Below are 14,166 nucleotides of genomic sequence, written 5' to 3'. Positions count from 1 at the left end.
TAATCTGTGTAATCTGTTTGAGACCTTTAAAGTTATTGTTTGTATGTTGTTTTCTAAACAAGGCAGTTTTTCTTTCTCAATCCCTTCTATTTTTTTCTCAATCATATCCTTTCCCAGAGGGATCGAGTGGGTTAGTCTGACCAGCTTCTTGTCATTTGCCACCTCTGCTCCCAACAACATGGGCCTTGTGAGGAATGAGCTTCAACATGTTGACTTGCGCACAGGTAAAGCACACACTCACACACACACACACACACACACACACACACACACAAAAGTGCAAAAGTGAGTCAGGCAAAGAAATGGCAGGGAGAAATAATTTAACTCTTTCAGAACTGATATGATTATAAACCACTTCAAACCATTTCACCCAAACTGTTCAAAGAACTTATTTATGAATATATTCAAGACAAATTCAAATATAGCATATTAAATATCACTATATTCAAGACAAAATCGAGTGGTGCACTTGTCATTGTGCTCTCAATGCCAGTCCCAAGCCTGGATAAAATAAGAAGGGTTGTGTTAGGAAGGGCATCCGGCTTAAAACTGTGTCAAATCAGATAGCAATCTGTGAAGCTGTTTTGCATCAGTGTGGAGTCTGACTGTATTTTAAACTCTGCACATTATAGTATAGAATAGAACGAATAATCACATTAGATCTGTGTATAACTATTTGTTTACAAAATAATTTAATTTTGCGTTATGTCCTACCGTTAGGGTAACCATCTGCTTATTCTCTTATAATAATCACACTAATAATGTCAGAAGGAGATTTATTATACCAACTGCATAGTTATTCCTTGTTATTCGCATTAGTTAGCACTTGGAATATAAGATACTGACTTTTACTTATTTTGTGTGGAATTTCATGTTCATGTTATTGTTCTACATTACTGCGACATTCACTACATTAGTGTTTTTAATAAATACAGTTGACTTATTAATATGAAACTCAGTGATGTGTTTTAGATTTTGACAGGATGCTATAAGCTTGGCAAAATGTGCACCCTTAGTTGAAATAGTATCAACGATGACAGAATCACAGAAAGTTAACTTAAATCATAAGAGGAAATTTTGGGGGCTTGATTTTTCATCAGCTCTGATTTTTTTGTCCAAACCTTGAAGTAAGACAACCAGCCCTAATTATTGTTCATTTGTAACTAATTAGTTTAGTTTAGGACTGGCACATTGGTCCGATATTGGCCCAAATGACTGGATCGGATATCGGAAGGAAAAAAACATGCAATACTGTTGCTTAATGTAAATAACACTTAATGTAAATAAGATAATTGTTTGTGTGTAAAGCAAATAACACACGTAGATACGTTCCAACAGAGTGCCGTTTATTGCTACTGACTCTTGATGACATCATTAGCATGTGCCACTGATCTACAACTCATCCGCAACAGCCATTCAGAAATTAAAACACACTGATGTTTTTAATAAGCGCGCTTTGGTTTTTAATAATCTAAAAATGTGACAGAGCTTTAACGGAAAATCTCAACTAAATTCTAATTGGTCCAGCTCGTTTGATTGACATCCACATCTTCCAATTGTAGACACTTTTGTTAAACAAGCCAAAAATGCTGCTAAATGTTCTGTGTGTAAAAGTTAAAATAAAAATAGCAGTTTTGTATAAGTGTGATGTTGTAGGTTCTGTATTTATTCCTGTAGAATATACGTTTCACAGTCTGAGCATTGTTATTTAGATAACTAGTTTACCCATGGTGCATTGAGACATATATTATTACTGCCTAGTTGTTTTAGAGGAGAAATGACGGTATTGGATTGGTATCGGTATGGGCAGATACTCAATTTGCATTATCAGTATCGGACATAAAAAAAGTCATATCGAGCCAGCCCTAATTTAGCTTAAATTGCAGCTAAAAAAATAATGATAATAAAACATAATTTTTTATCACTGACCCATATCCATGCTTCACGTGCTAATAGTATTCTTCTGGTCTTGCTTTTTTTATGCCAGATAAACCACGGAGCCATATGGTCAAACAGTTCTTGTTTTGATTGGTCATTCCATTCAACTGTGTATATTCTCTAGTTTTATCAAGTACTATAGGTGAAGACTCAGTGCTGTAGGCAAATAAAGGTTGCACAAAAAAGCTACAGTAAATACAGGTGTGGAACCATGGTGTGACAGTTTAGTTAAAACATGAACTTTAGTTATTTCATGAACTTTTGTATCTGTCTTTACCAAGGGTGCCAATTCAAACTATATGTTATATCTTTTATTTTTGCTTATTTTAGCTGTAATTATGCTTAATGTAAAAGATTTATCTCTCTCTGTTTTACTCTCTTCTTCTCTCTCTCTCTGTCTTTTTCCTTCTCTCATACACAGGAAGGTGTTTTGCATTTCGAGGCGAGCGTGGCAATGATGAACCAGCCATCGAAATGATTAAAGTGTCACATCTAAAGTAAGCAAGACCTACAGTCACACTCCCTACAAACAAACTTATTTCATTCCTCAGTACCACATGAGCCATTTGCAGTAGTTGGTCTTGATGGCTCACTCTTAAGAGTTGGCTTGTGATTGATGTTTCTTATTTAACGCTTGACATACACTCTGAGGTATTTTTGCCAGTGAGACAATCCAGACATGCTTCATTAAGGTCAAACCTGACCCTAGAGAGGGATTCCTCAGGCTTTTGTTTTTCTCCCTTTTGTTTGTCAGACAAGGCCAAATCTGTTCTTTGATGAGGCTCAAGGGTCCTTAATGATTTTTAGGGTTTTATCATGCTCAAAAAGAATTGATTCATTTATACAAGTGGTGGATACATATTTCATCATGAATGCCTGTAGAGATCAGGATAAACTAGACAGACTTTGTTTCAGGGTGGAACATTAGCCTAAAGGTCAATCAAAGACAATCAAATATTACAGCATTTATCATGGTTTAAATTGAAGCTGCCAAGTTCTTGTATTAGCTGTAACAAAATATTCTTTTCATGTCGGTGATATAGTAACACAGTGTTCTTTCTGTAAAAATCAAAGCTAATACTGGTAAGTTCATTTCATTTTCATTTACTGCTTTATCCTGGTCAGGGTCACAATAGGCCCAGTTCCACCAGCCCGCAGGGATGTATAAAACCTGTGCATTATATACAACCCCAAACCAGAAAAGATTGGGACAGTATAGAAAATGCTAATAAAATAAAAATACAGTGTTCCTTACATTTACTTTGACTTTTATTTGAACCCAAGGTATATCAACTTTATTTCATTTGTTAATTTACCTCTATTCCTGCATTTCAGGTCTGCAACACATTAAAAAAAAAGTTGGGACAGGGGCAATTTAGGGCTATTAATGAGGTGAAAAAACTAAATAATTATGTGATTCCAAACAGGTGATGTCAACAGGTGATTGTAATCATGGTTTGGTACAAAAGCAGCATCCATGAAAGAGTCTTTAATGAGCAAAGATGATCAGAGGATCTCCAGTTTGTCAACAAATGCGTGAGAAAATTATTGAAATGTTTAAAAACAATGAACCTCAAAGAAAGATTGGAAGGGATTTGCATATTTCTCCCTTTACAGTGCATAATATCATTAAACCATTCAAGGAATCGGGAGGTATTTCAGTGCGTAAAGACCAAGGACACAAGCTTAAGCTGATCGCCCGTGATTTTCGATCCCTCAGACGACACTGCATCAAGAACCGCCACTCAGCAATAGCTGATATAACCACATGGACAAGGGATTACTTTGGCAAACCTTCGTAAAGCACAACAATACAGAGTTACATGCACAAATGTCACTTAAAACAGAAGCCTTATGTTAACCATGTCCAGAAGCGGCATTGACTTCTCTGGGCTCGGAGGCATCTAGGATGGACCATCACACAGTGAAAACGTGTATTGTGGTCAGATGAATCAGCATTCAAAATGTGTTCTCCAGACCAAAGACAAAAAGGGACCATCCAGACTGATATCAGCAACAAGTTCAAAAGCCAGGGTCTGTCATGGTATGGGGCTGTGTCAGTGCCCTTGGCAAAGATCATTATCACTTCTGTGATGGCAGCATTAATGCTGAAAAGTACATTTAGATCTTAGAGCAACATATGCTGCCTTCAAGACGTCATCTTTTCCAGGGACGTCCATGCATTTTTCAACAAGACAATGCAAAACCACATGCCGCACACATTACAAAGGCATGGCTGCAGAAGAAGAGGGTACGGGTACTGGACTGGCCTGCCTGCAGTCCTGACCTGTCTGCAGTCCTGACCTGTCCCCAATAGAGAATGTCTGGAGGAACGAAAAATGTGACAACGACGACCCCGTACTGTTGCACATTTTAAGATGTGTTTGCAGGAAGAATGGGACAAAATAAAAGCTGAAACACTAAATCGCTTGGTGTCCTCTGTACCAAAACATCTTTTAAATGTGGTGAAAAGGAATGGTAACATTACAAAGCGGTGAATGCTTTACTGTCTCAACTTTTTTTGGAATGTTTTGCAGGCCTGAAATGCAGGCCTATTATTTGTATTTTCCATTCTGTCCCAACTTTTTCTGATTTGGGGTTGTAGAATTGAAATTATAAAGTAAAAGTCTTAAAGGCTATGGTGCAAAAAAGCCTTTGCTGCTGCTTTTCTTAATGTTATCAGCTACAAACATGTATTCTTTATGGTGCTGCCTCTCATGCATTGCTTTCTTCCTGCATGGCAGCTTTTAAACCCTTATTGTGCAAAGCTTGCTTGACCGGAGGCAGCTACCAATCCTATTCAGGTTTGTGGTGGGTATTTACCGGGCAAAAGATAGAAAACACCCTGGACAGGTCGCCAGTCCATCACAGGACACACACAGATTCACACCTAGGGCAATTTATTATCTTCCATTGGCTTGACTGCATGCCTTTGAATTGTGGGAGGAAACTGGCACTGTCAGGGGAAACCAATATGGACACAAGGAGAAAATGCAAACTCCACACAGAAAGGACCCGCACTAATCCACTTGGGAATCGAACTCAGGACCTTTTTGCTTTTAGGTGACAGTGCTCATCTTAATGATTGAAGCAAAACTTTTTAGTGGTCCAAGCTTGAATTAAAACAGGATGTTAAAGTTTCTCTCTCTCTCTCTCTCTCTCTCTCTCTCTCTCTCTCTCTCTCTGTGTGTGTGTGTGTTTTCTCTGTCTATCTTTCGGGCTGTGTGTGTAGGCAGTATTTGGTTGTGGTGTTCAAAGACAAGCCCCTGGAACTGTGGGATGTGCGCACTGGCACCTTGCTGCGTGAGATGGCCAAGAATTTTCCCACTGTTACAGCACTGGTAAAGTTTGTGTTTTTTATTCTTTTTAGCAGCTCCCAGAGGGGATTGGGGGTGCTCTGGAAAGTTTGCTTTGTTCAGCAAGGAGGCCAACTTCATTATCCACCCAGAAAACTCATAAAGAAGAGCAAATTGTTCTTGTCCATCTTTCACCACAGGGCTCGTAAACAACGTAACAATGCTAGTAATTTCCAGAAAGAAAAAGCCTCACATAAAAGTTAATAATTGATGCTTCTCTCTGCTCCCTCAGTCAGCTCATTTTCATTCAGATTACACCCCTTGGGTAAATATCTATAGTGCCATCGTCTAATGACCAGGGCCTGAATTATAACCCTCTGCTCCCCTGTGTTTTTATTGTGTGTTTGTTTTGTGGTGCATTGCAGCCCTCTGTAATTGTTGTGGGTGTATAAATAAATCAGTTTTAGATCAATTAGGTAATGACAGTAATGTTAAAGAATTGTCTGTCCAGTATCTAATGAATAAATGAATGACTAACGAACCCACAGTTCATATTTTTTAAGTCCAGTGTTTTTTTTTTTTTTTTTTTTTTTTTTTTTTTTTTTTTTTTGACGGGGCAAACAAAAACACTTGGGGGTAGTTGTACAAAGGTGAAATGCTGTAGTCAAATCACACTTATATATGACCACTTCTGAAATAAATGTATCTAAAACTGTAGCTAACTGTAGTTAGCTGCTTTTCTTAGGTTGGTGACAAACTGCGGTTTGTGTCTGTAACAAACACACATATGTACAGGGGTTGGACAAAATAACTGAAACACCTGTCATTTTAGTGTGGGAGGTTTCATGGCTAAATTGGACCAGTCTGGTGGCCAATCTTCATTAATTGCACATTGCACCAGTAAGAGCAGAGTGTGAAGGTTCAATTAGCAGGGTAAGAGCACAGTTTTGCTCAAAATATTGCAATGCACACAACATTATGGGTGACATACCAGAGTTCAAAAGAGGACAAATTGTTGGTGCACGTCTTGCTGGCGCATCTGTGACCAAGACAGCAAGTCTTTGTGATGTATCAAGAGCCACGGTATCCAGGGTAATGTCAGCATACCACCAAGAAGGACAAACCACATCCAACAGGATTAACTGTGGACGCAAGAGGAAGCTGTCTGAAAGGGATGTTCGGGTGCTAACCCGGATTGTATCCAAAAAACATAAAACCACGGCTGCCCAAATCACGGCAGAATTAAATGTGCACCTCAACTCTCCTGTTTCCACCAGAACTGTCCGTCGGGAGCTCCACAGGGTCAATATACACGGCCGGGCTGCTATAGCCAAACCTTTGGTCACTCGTGCCAATGCCAAACGTCGGTTTCAATGGTGCAAGGAGCGCAAATCTTGGGCTGTGGACAATGTGAAACATGTATTGTTCTCTGATGAGTCCACCTTTACTGTTTTCCCCACATCCGGGAGAGTTACGGTGTGGAGAAGCCCCAAAGAAGCGTACCACCCAGACTGTTGCATGCCCAGAGTGAAGCATGGGGGTGGATCAGTGATGGTTTGGGCTGCCATATCATGGCATTCCCTTGGCCCAATACTTGTGCTAGATGGGCGCGTCACTGCCAAGGACTACCGAACCATTCTGGAGGACCATGTGCATCCAATGGTTCAAACATTGTATCCTGAAGGCGGTGCCGTGTATCAGGATGACAATGCACCAATACACACAGCAAGACTGGTGAAAGATTGGTTTGATGAACATGAAAGTGAAGTTGAACATCTCCCATGGCCTGCACAGTCACCAGATCTAAATATTATTGAGCCACTTTGGGGTGTTTTGGAGAAGCGAGTCAGGAAACGTTTTCCTCCACCAGCATCACGTAGTGACCTGGCCACTATCCTGCAAGAAGAATGGCTTAAAATCCCTCTGACCACTGTGCAGGACTTGTATATGTCATTTCCAAGACGAATTGACGCTGTATTGGCCGCAAAAGGAGGCCCTACACCATACTAATAAATTATTGTGGTCTAAAACCAGGTGTTTCAGTTATTTTGTCCAACCCCTGTATATGTGGGTGAAAGACGAATAGGGTGTTCCAAGTACCAAAAAAATAAAATGGTTAAATTGTATAATTTTTTCATTTAATATTGTGCACAAATGTGTCACCTATGTAAATATGTATTTTTTTTCTCAGCATTTTGCTTATTTGATAGTTTTAGTGTTGTTGACACACAACAAGGGCACAAAAATGTCATTCAGTGCAACGACTAATTTATGACAAAATACACACACAAGGAACAATCTTAGCCATTTCAAATTTATAAGTTTAATATTTCTCTTACAAAAGATTTAAAACCTCAGAAGAAACTGTACTTACTCTTTTGAATTTTCTGTGCATTGTTTGTACTCTAATGCGTCTTGGGATTTTGTTTATTTGTATACAAGATGTTTTTGCTACACATTCTATTCTATTTGAAACCTAATCAAACTCTATGTTTTTCTATGAAGCAGGCCTGGATTCTCTTGCATTCACATGAAAAAAAATATATAATAATTACTTATTACAGTTATTTTAAGCAAATGTTTTTGTTGCACTGTATGATGATTTTATGTTGCACTGAATGACATACTCCAAATTATCCTGTTACATCAGAATATTCATGACTTAATTTGTTTTTAAGTTCTTTATTGATTAAAGTAGCAGTAGTGGAATGAAAATATGCCACACCAGTGGCAAGTATGTGTTATAATATTACTACATCATGAAAAAAGTAAGGCAATGAAAAACATAGCTAATGAAGCCATCATAACAACTTGTAAGGCACCAGAACAGTGTGGAAGTGTGGAATTTGTGTCATAACACGTGAAAAAGTTGCTGCAGTAAATCTAAATTCATTCAGCCGTGAAAACCATTTGAAGTCGCATTTTATTTCATGAACTGAACAAATGTTTTCCAGTCTTTTGTTGTTAACCTTGAGGTTCTTGCTGTACATGGCTTTGGTTCTGCGATTATGATTTTGACATCAGACTTAAGGTAGTAAATTTTATCAGGTGGATTTGGCCACACAAAGGAATTTCTGTTTCAATTTTGTAGCATGCAGCTAACTTGCACCTCATCTCCTACAGACAGCAGTACCTGCCCAACGAATGGCAGGTCATCGTACTTGACAATAACAAAATCTCAGGGACCACTTCATCAAAAACATAATTATTAATATTCATTGTAATTACTGCTCTTATTAAGGAAGACTAGAATGGAAAAAAGTGCTTTTAATATTTAAAAATAATTTTAAAACATTAAAAAGTCAGTATAACAATGTCATTGTCAATTTAGTGCAACAGCGAAATTCTGTTGAATGACTGTTGTTGTACTGAATGACAGAAATTTTACTTTAGCACATTTTACAGTTATCCCAGTGGTTAGCAAAAGCTAACATTGACCTTAGCTCAAAGACATTTCTACACATATTCACATTTAAATGTTAATAACCTTGTTTGTTTACAAGATTAACCGTAATATTACGTTTTCTGTGTTGTACTGAATGACACTTAGTTTTGTTCTTTAATGTACTATGTCAGTAAAAAGACATTTTTATCAAATAATGTTAAAATGCATTGACCTCGTGTGTGTGCTGAAGGGTCCCCAGGTGTCTTCTTTTGTTGTTATAATTGGTCACATGACTGCAGTAACTTGATCAAATATTAAAATGAGGCTTTTTATTAACGTTGTACTGAATGACAACTGAAGATTGGGAAAATGGGGACTGAAAGTGTCCTGAATATTATTAATATTAAAAAACACATCTGATTGAATATTATTTAATATGTCACACATGACATTTGTACAATTATGCCAAAGCAGTAAATTTTAAGTTTTACTTAAGATTAATTAGTTTTTTCTTAATGTTTTATTACTTAAAGAGGTAGGGGGACCGTTGCACTGAATGACATTTTGGGGGTTTCAAGGGTTATCTTTTCAAAAATCATACATTTTCTGTAAAAATTACTTTAGGTTTCAGTTAAGATGTACAAATGGAGTAGATTGAAGGTATATCCACTTATATTAATATAATTGTATATTATTTATCAAGTGGGGACACTAAAAAGTTACGTCTCGTCTTTGACCCATATACACTGACCAGGCATAACATTATGATCACTGAAAGGTGAAGTGAATAACATTGATCATCTCCTCATTATGGCACCTGTTAGTGGGTGGGATATATTAGGCAGCAAGTGAACATTTTATGCTCAAAGTTGATGTGTTAGAAGCAGGAAAAAAAGGACAAGCGTAAGGATTTCAGCAAGTTTGACAAGGGCCAAATTGTGATGGCCAGACGACTGGGTCAGAGCATCTTCAAAACTGTTGTGGATTCATTTATAATCTTCAAAACAAAAAGCTCTTGTGGGGTGTTCCTGGTCTGCAGTGGTCAGTATCTATTAAAAGTGGTCCAAGTAAGGAACAGTGGTAAATCAGAGACAGGGTCATGGGCCAAGGCTCATTGATGCACGTGGGGAGCGAGGGCTGGCCCGTGTGGTCCGATCTAACAGACGAGCTACTGTAGCTCAAATTGCTGAAGAAGTTAATGCTGGTTCTGATATATGGGGGTGCCCATGCTGACCCCTGTTCGCCATCAAAAGCGCCAACAATGGGCACATGAGCATCGGAACTGGACCACGGAGCAATGGAAGAAGGTGGCCTGGTCTGATGAATTACGTTTACTTTTACTTCATGTGGAAGGCCGGGTGCATGTGCATGCTTAACTGGGAAACACATGGCACCAGGATGCACTATGGGAAGAAGGCAAGCCGGTGGAGGCAATGTGCTGCTTTGGGCAATGTTCTGCTGGGAACCCTTGGGTCCTGCCATACATGTAAATGTTACTTTTACACGTACCAACTACTTAAGCATTGTTGCAGACCATGTACACCCTTTCATGGAAACGGTATTCCCTGATGGCTGTGGCCTCTTTCAGCAGGATAATGCGCCCTGCTACAAAGCAAAAATGGTTTAGGAATGGTTTGAGGAGAACAACAACGAGTTTGAGGTGTTGAACTGGCCTCCAAATTCCCCAGATCTCAGTCCAATCGAGCATCTGTGGAATGTGATGGACAAACAAGTCTGATCCATGGAGGCCCCACCTCGCAACTTACAGGAGTTAAAGGATCTGCTGTTAACATCTTGGAGCCAGATACCACAGCACACTTTCAGGGGTCTAGTGGAGTCCATGGGTCAGAGATGTTTTGGCAGCAAAAGGGGGACCAAAACAGTATTAGGAAGGTGGTCGTAATGTTAGCCTAGTGGATTGAGCTTTGGACTAGGTTGAGAGTTTAAATCCCAGCTCTGTTATGCAACCACTGTTGGGCTCTTGAGCAAGGCTTTTAACCCTCTCTGCTCCAGGGGCGCCATACAATGACTGACCCTGCTCTTTGACCCCAACTTCCATACAAGCTGGAATATGCGAAGAAAGAATTTGTTGTACTGTACACCTGTATATATGTATATATGACAAATAAAGACATTATTTATTCTTCATAGATGCATTTCTTCGAACTCCACAAACCTTTTTCTACTGAGCCAGACTTTATCTCTGAGCTAATAGTTAAATTCAATGATTGTACCATCCACATTGGTGATCCTCCAACCCCACTTTAAAAAAAGACATTCAGTTCTACCTTGCTTCAGGTCATTGCTTCACTTCTATTCTTAAAAAGCTAATCTGGGCACACTAACCGAGCAATTGCTAAATTTTTTCCTTTTTGACTACGCTATTATAAAAGTTTTGCATCCACTCAAATGCAGTTGTACCTAATCAACAGCGCTCTTTTTAAGCCTTTTTAGTCTGGGTTCTGCTCAACGCACAGTACTGAGACAGCCCTTCTGCAGGTTTTAAACAATGTTCTCGCTATTTACTCAGGTGTGCTCAGTGTTTTCCTCATTTTAGATTGAAGTGCTGCATTTGATATGGTTAATCATAACATACTTATCTTCCACCTCTAAGCATTTGACATTACTGACACTGCTCTTTCCTGGTTTATTTCCTACCTCATCAATAGACTTCACTTTTGATCTACTCAACCACACCGCTTCCTCCGGGCTGTTACACAAGGATATTCCCAGGTCTTAGTCCTAAGCCCTCTTATATTTATCATTTACATGCTATCTTTTGATCAGTTCATTCACAGTCATGTTCCTAATTTTGACTGTTATGCCAGCGAAACTGATCTATGTAAGGGCCAAAATTATCTTCACTTTGCCTCCCTCTGCCTTTCATTTGCAGGATATTTATCCAAACTTCTACACCCACTGTCGCCCTCGGCTTGCTCAACAGGGCTTTTGGTCTGTTGGTCCTGGATTCTGTAAAGTTGCTTTGAGACAAATGTCTATTGTAAAAAGCGCTATATAAATAAAGTTGACTTGACACCCTTACTGTCCCACAAATTCACCTATGTCACTTAGTGCCTTAATTCAGATTAGTTAATACTGGTGGTAAATCATTCAGCGTTGTGGCACCCAAGCTATGGAATTCATTACCACATTGTATTTGTCTCTGCTCTTTATTTTCTTTACACTTAGCACTTTATTTCCCCTCCTCAGGTTGGTGTGACAGTTCACCCCTAAACATAGCAATGACCTAAAGCATACAGCACAAACAACACTGAAGTGGCTTTGGAACATGTCTCTAAATGGCCTTCAATGGTCTAGCCAAAGTCTAGACTTTAAGGCAGGGCCTTCGTATAGCTGGGCACTGATGTTGGTCAAGAAAGCCACAATTAATGTTTCAGTTTATTCAAAAGCTCTTAAGTGGGCCAAGGTCAGAGCTCTGGGCAGGCCACTTGAGTATCTTTAAACCAAGCTTTTCTTCATGTCTTAATAGACCTTGATTTGTGCAAGGTGATGTTGGACCCCTGCCCCTTTCTCGTAACAAACCTGGTTAGAATAGGTCCACAGCCTTGCCATGCTGTTCATAAAAGGCGAGCGGGTGAGGCACCTTGTTTGCCATGAGGAGAAAGGGCCTTCACTGTTGGCTCAGGGTCATTTTGTCGTATTTTATTGTTTTATTATCGTTTTTCGTTTTCATCTTTTTACACACCCTGTGGCTCTATTTCTTTTTATGTCACTTTTGATACTTTCATTTGTTCTTTGATACTTTTGTTCTTTCTGCTGTGCATCGCGTGACGTCTGCGGCTGGTGGTGAAAGGTGGATGAGTTTGTTCCTGGGATCGGCACAATGTTGAACTATTCCGTTGACCAGCTGATGAAGTTCAACAATTGCACTACTCCATCGTGCGTTCTGGTCATCAAACAGCTTGGACTCTTTCGCCGGCCTCGTTATATTCACAGGGGCTCAAGGAGAAAGCTTGTTTATTTTCGAAACGGTAACACTATTCCATCCTTCTGGTCAGCCGTGCGCACTGCCGCTCAGCAAACACGTCATCAGAGCGCTGCTGCCTTGCACACTAGTAGCGGTGTCGTCTCCATGACAACGCTGTCCACGGAGTGGGATGGGAAACGCGGAGTGAATTCTGCACATGATCTTGTCCGCAATTACTCATTGAATTTCAGACCTATTCATCTCAGGTGTGTTCAGCCTGACACATCGGCGCTCAGCTGGCCTGTCCGGGTACGCCCACTTCGCCGTAGAAGAGAGGGAGCGGTACAGTCAGACTCACTTCAATGCATCCCTTCAGTGAAGCCTGCTTTCAGAGCCAGAGGTGTGATAGGCAGTAATTTGCGGAAAATATACTTTGCGTCTCTGTCGGAACTGGAGTATCGCTCTATTGTACAGATGGCACTTATAAATGCTCGTTCAATTTCAAACAAAACTTTTATGCTGAATGATTTTATTTCTTCTAAGGATCTTGATTTTATGTTTATAGTAGAGACGTGGATGAAGCCTGGTGAGAGCTGTCAACTCTCCGAACTGTGCCCACCAGATTATAGATGCTTTAATTGCCCAAGATTAATTGGGCATGGGGGTGGACTTGCTGCTGTTTTTAAAAACAGTTTAAATTGTTCTCCTGTGTCTTTGGAGGTATTTGAAAGTTTTGAACTGCTGGCTTTTAAAGTTTTAAGTGATAACCCAGTGCTTTGTGTTGTAATTTATCGGCCACCTAAGACAAATGCATATTTTCTATTAGAATTCTCGGAATTGTTGTCATCCATTGTACTTGACTTTGATAAGATTTTATTGTTAGGGGATTTTAACATGCATGTAGATGACAGTGCAAGTGGATGGTCCAAAGAATTCTTAGATACTGCTGAATCTTTTAATTTTGTGCAACATGTGTCAGGCCCAACCCATGTTCGTGGACATACTTTGGATTTGGTTTTTACTTTGGGGCTTAGTCTAAAATCTATAGCTATAACAGTGATATTTTAAATTGTTTTACCCCTATTTCTATGGATGAGCTAATGGGAATCGTGCAGTACCTGCAACCATCTTCTAGTTCATTTGATGTGATTCCTCCTAACTTTCTTAAAAAAGTTTTGAAATCAGTGGGTCCTCTTTTGCTAGCCATTGTGAACCTTTCTCTTAGTTCGGGCATTGTACCAACCTGTTTTAAAGTGGCAAGTGTACAGCCTCTTTTGAAGAAACCAGGCCTTGACCCAAATGATTGTGCTAGCTTTAGACCCATTTCAAAACTTTCTTTTATATCAAAAATCTTGGAGAAGGTTGTGTCTGATCAACTTCTGCATGCACTGGAAGAAAATAATGTCTTTTTCAGTCTGGTTTTCGAAAAAAGCACAGCACAGAAACTGCACTGGTGAGAATCTTAAATGATATTTTAATGCACTCAGATTCAGGGGAAATAACAGTGTTGGTTTTACTTGATCTTAGTGCAGCCTTTGATACAGTAGATCATGATATCCTAATAAACAGGCTCAGTGAATGGGTTGGCATATCAGGATCAGCACTGGATTGGTTTCGGT

General features: G+C 39.4%; 1 protein-coding gene across 1 annotated transcript in view; it reads left to right on the top strand.

The window, feature by feature from the left end:
• Positions 1-14,166, top strand: part of wdr11 (WD repeat domain 11) — a 158,162-nt gene that overhangs the window by 97,456 nt on the left and 46,540 nt on the right. Inside the window, exons 12-14 of the mRNA XM_062994980.1 lie at positions 118-224; positions 2,360-2,435; positions 5,171-5,279. Of these exons, the coding sequence (XP_062851050.1) occupies positions 118-224; positions 2,360-2,435; positions 5,171-5,279 (292 nt within the window). The remainder of the gene's footprint in view (positions 1-117; positions 225-2,359; positions 2,436-5,170; positions 5,280-14,166) is intronic.

The sequence above is a fragment of the Trichomycterus rosablanca genome, chromosome 5 (genome assembly GCF_030014385.1).
Source record: "Trichomycterus rosablanca isolate fTriRos1 chromosome 5, fTriRos1.hap1, whole genome shotgun sequence".
Classification (NCBI taxonomy): domain Eukaryota; kingdom Metazoa; phylum Chordata; class Actinopteri; order Siluriformes; family Trichomycteridae; genus Trichomycterus; species Trichomycterus rosablanca.
Note: the sequence above shows the minus strand (reverse complement) of the source record. Positions and strands in the feature narration are given on the sequence as shown.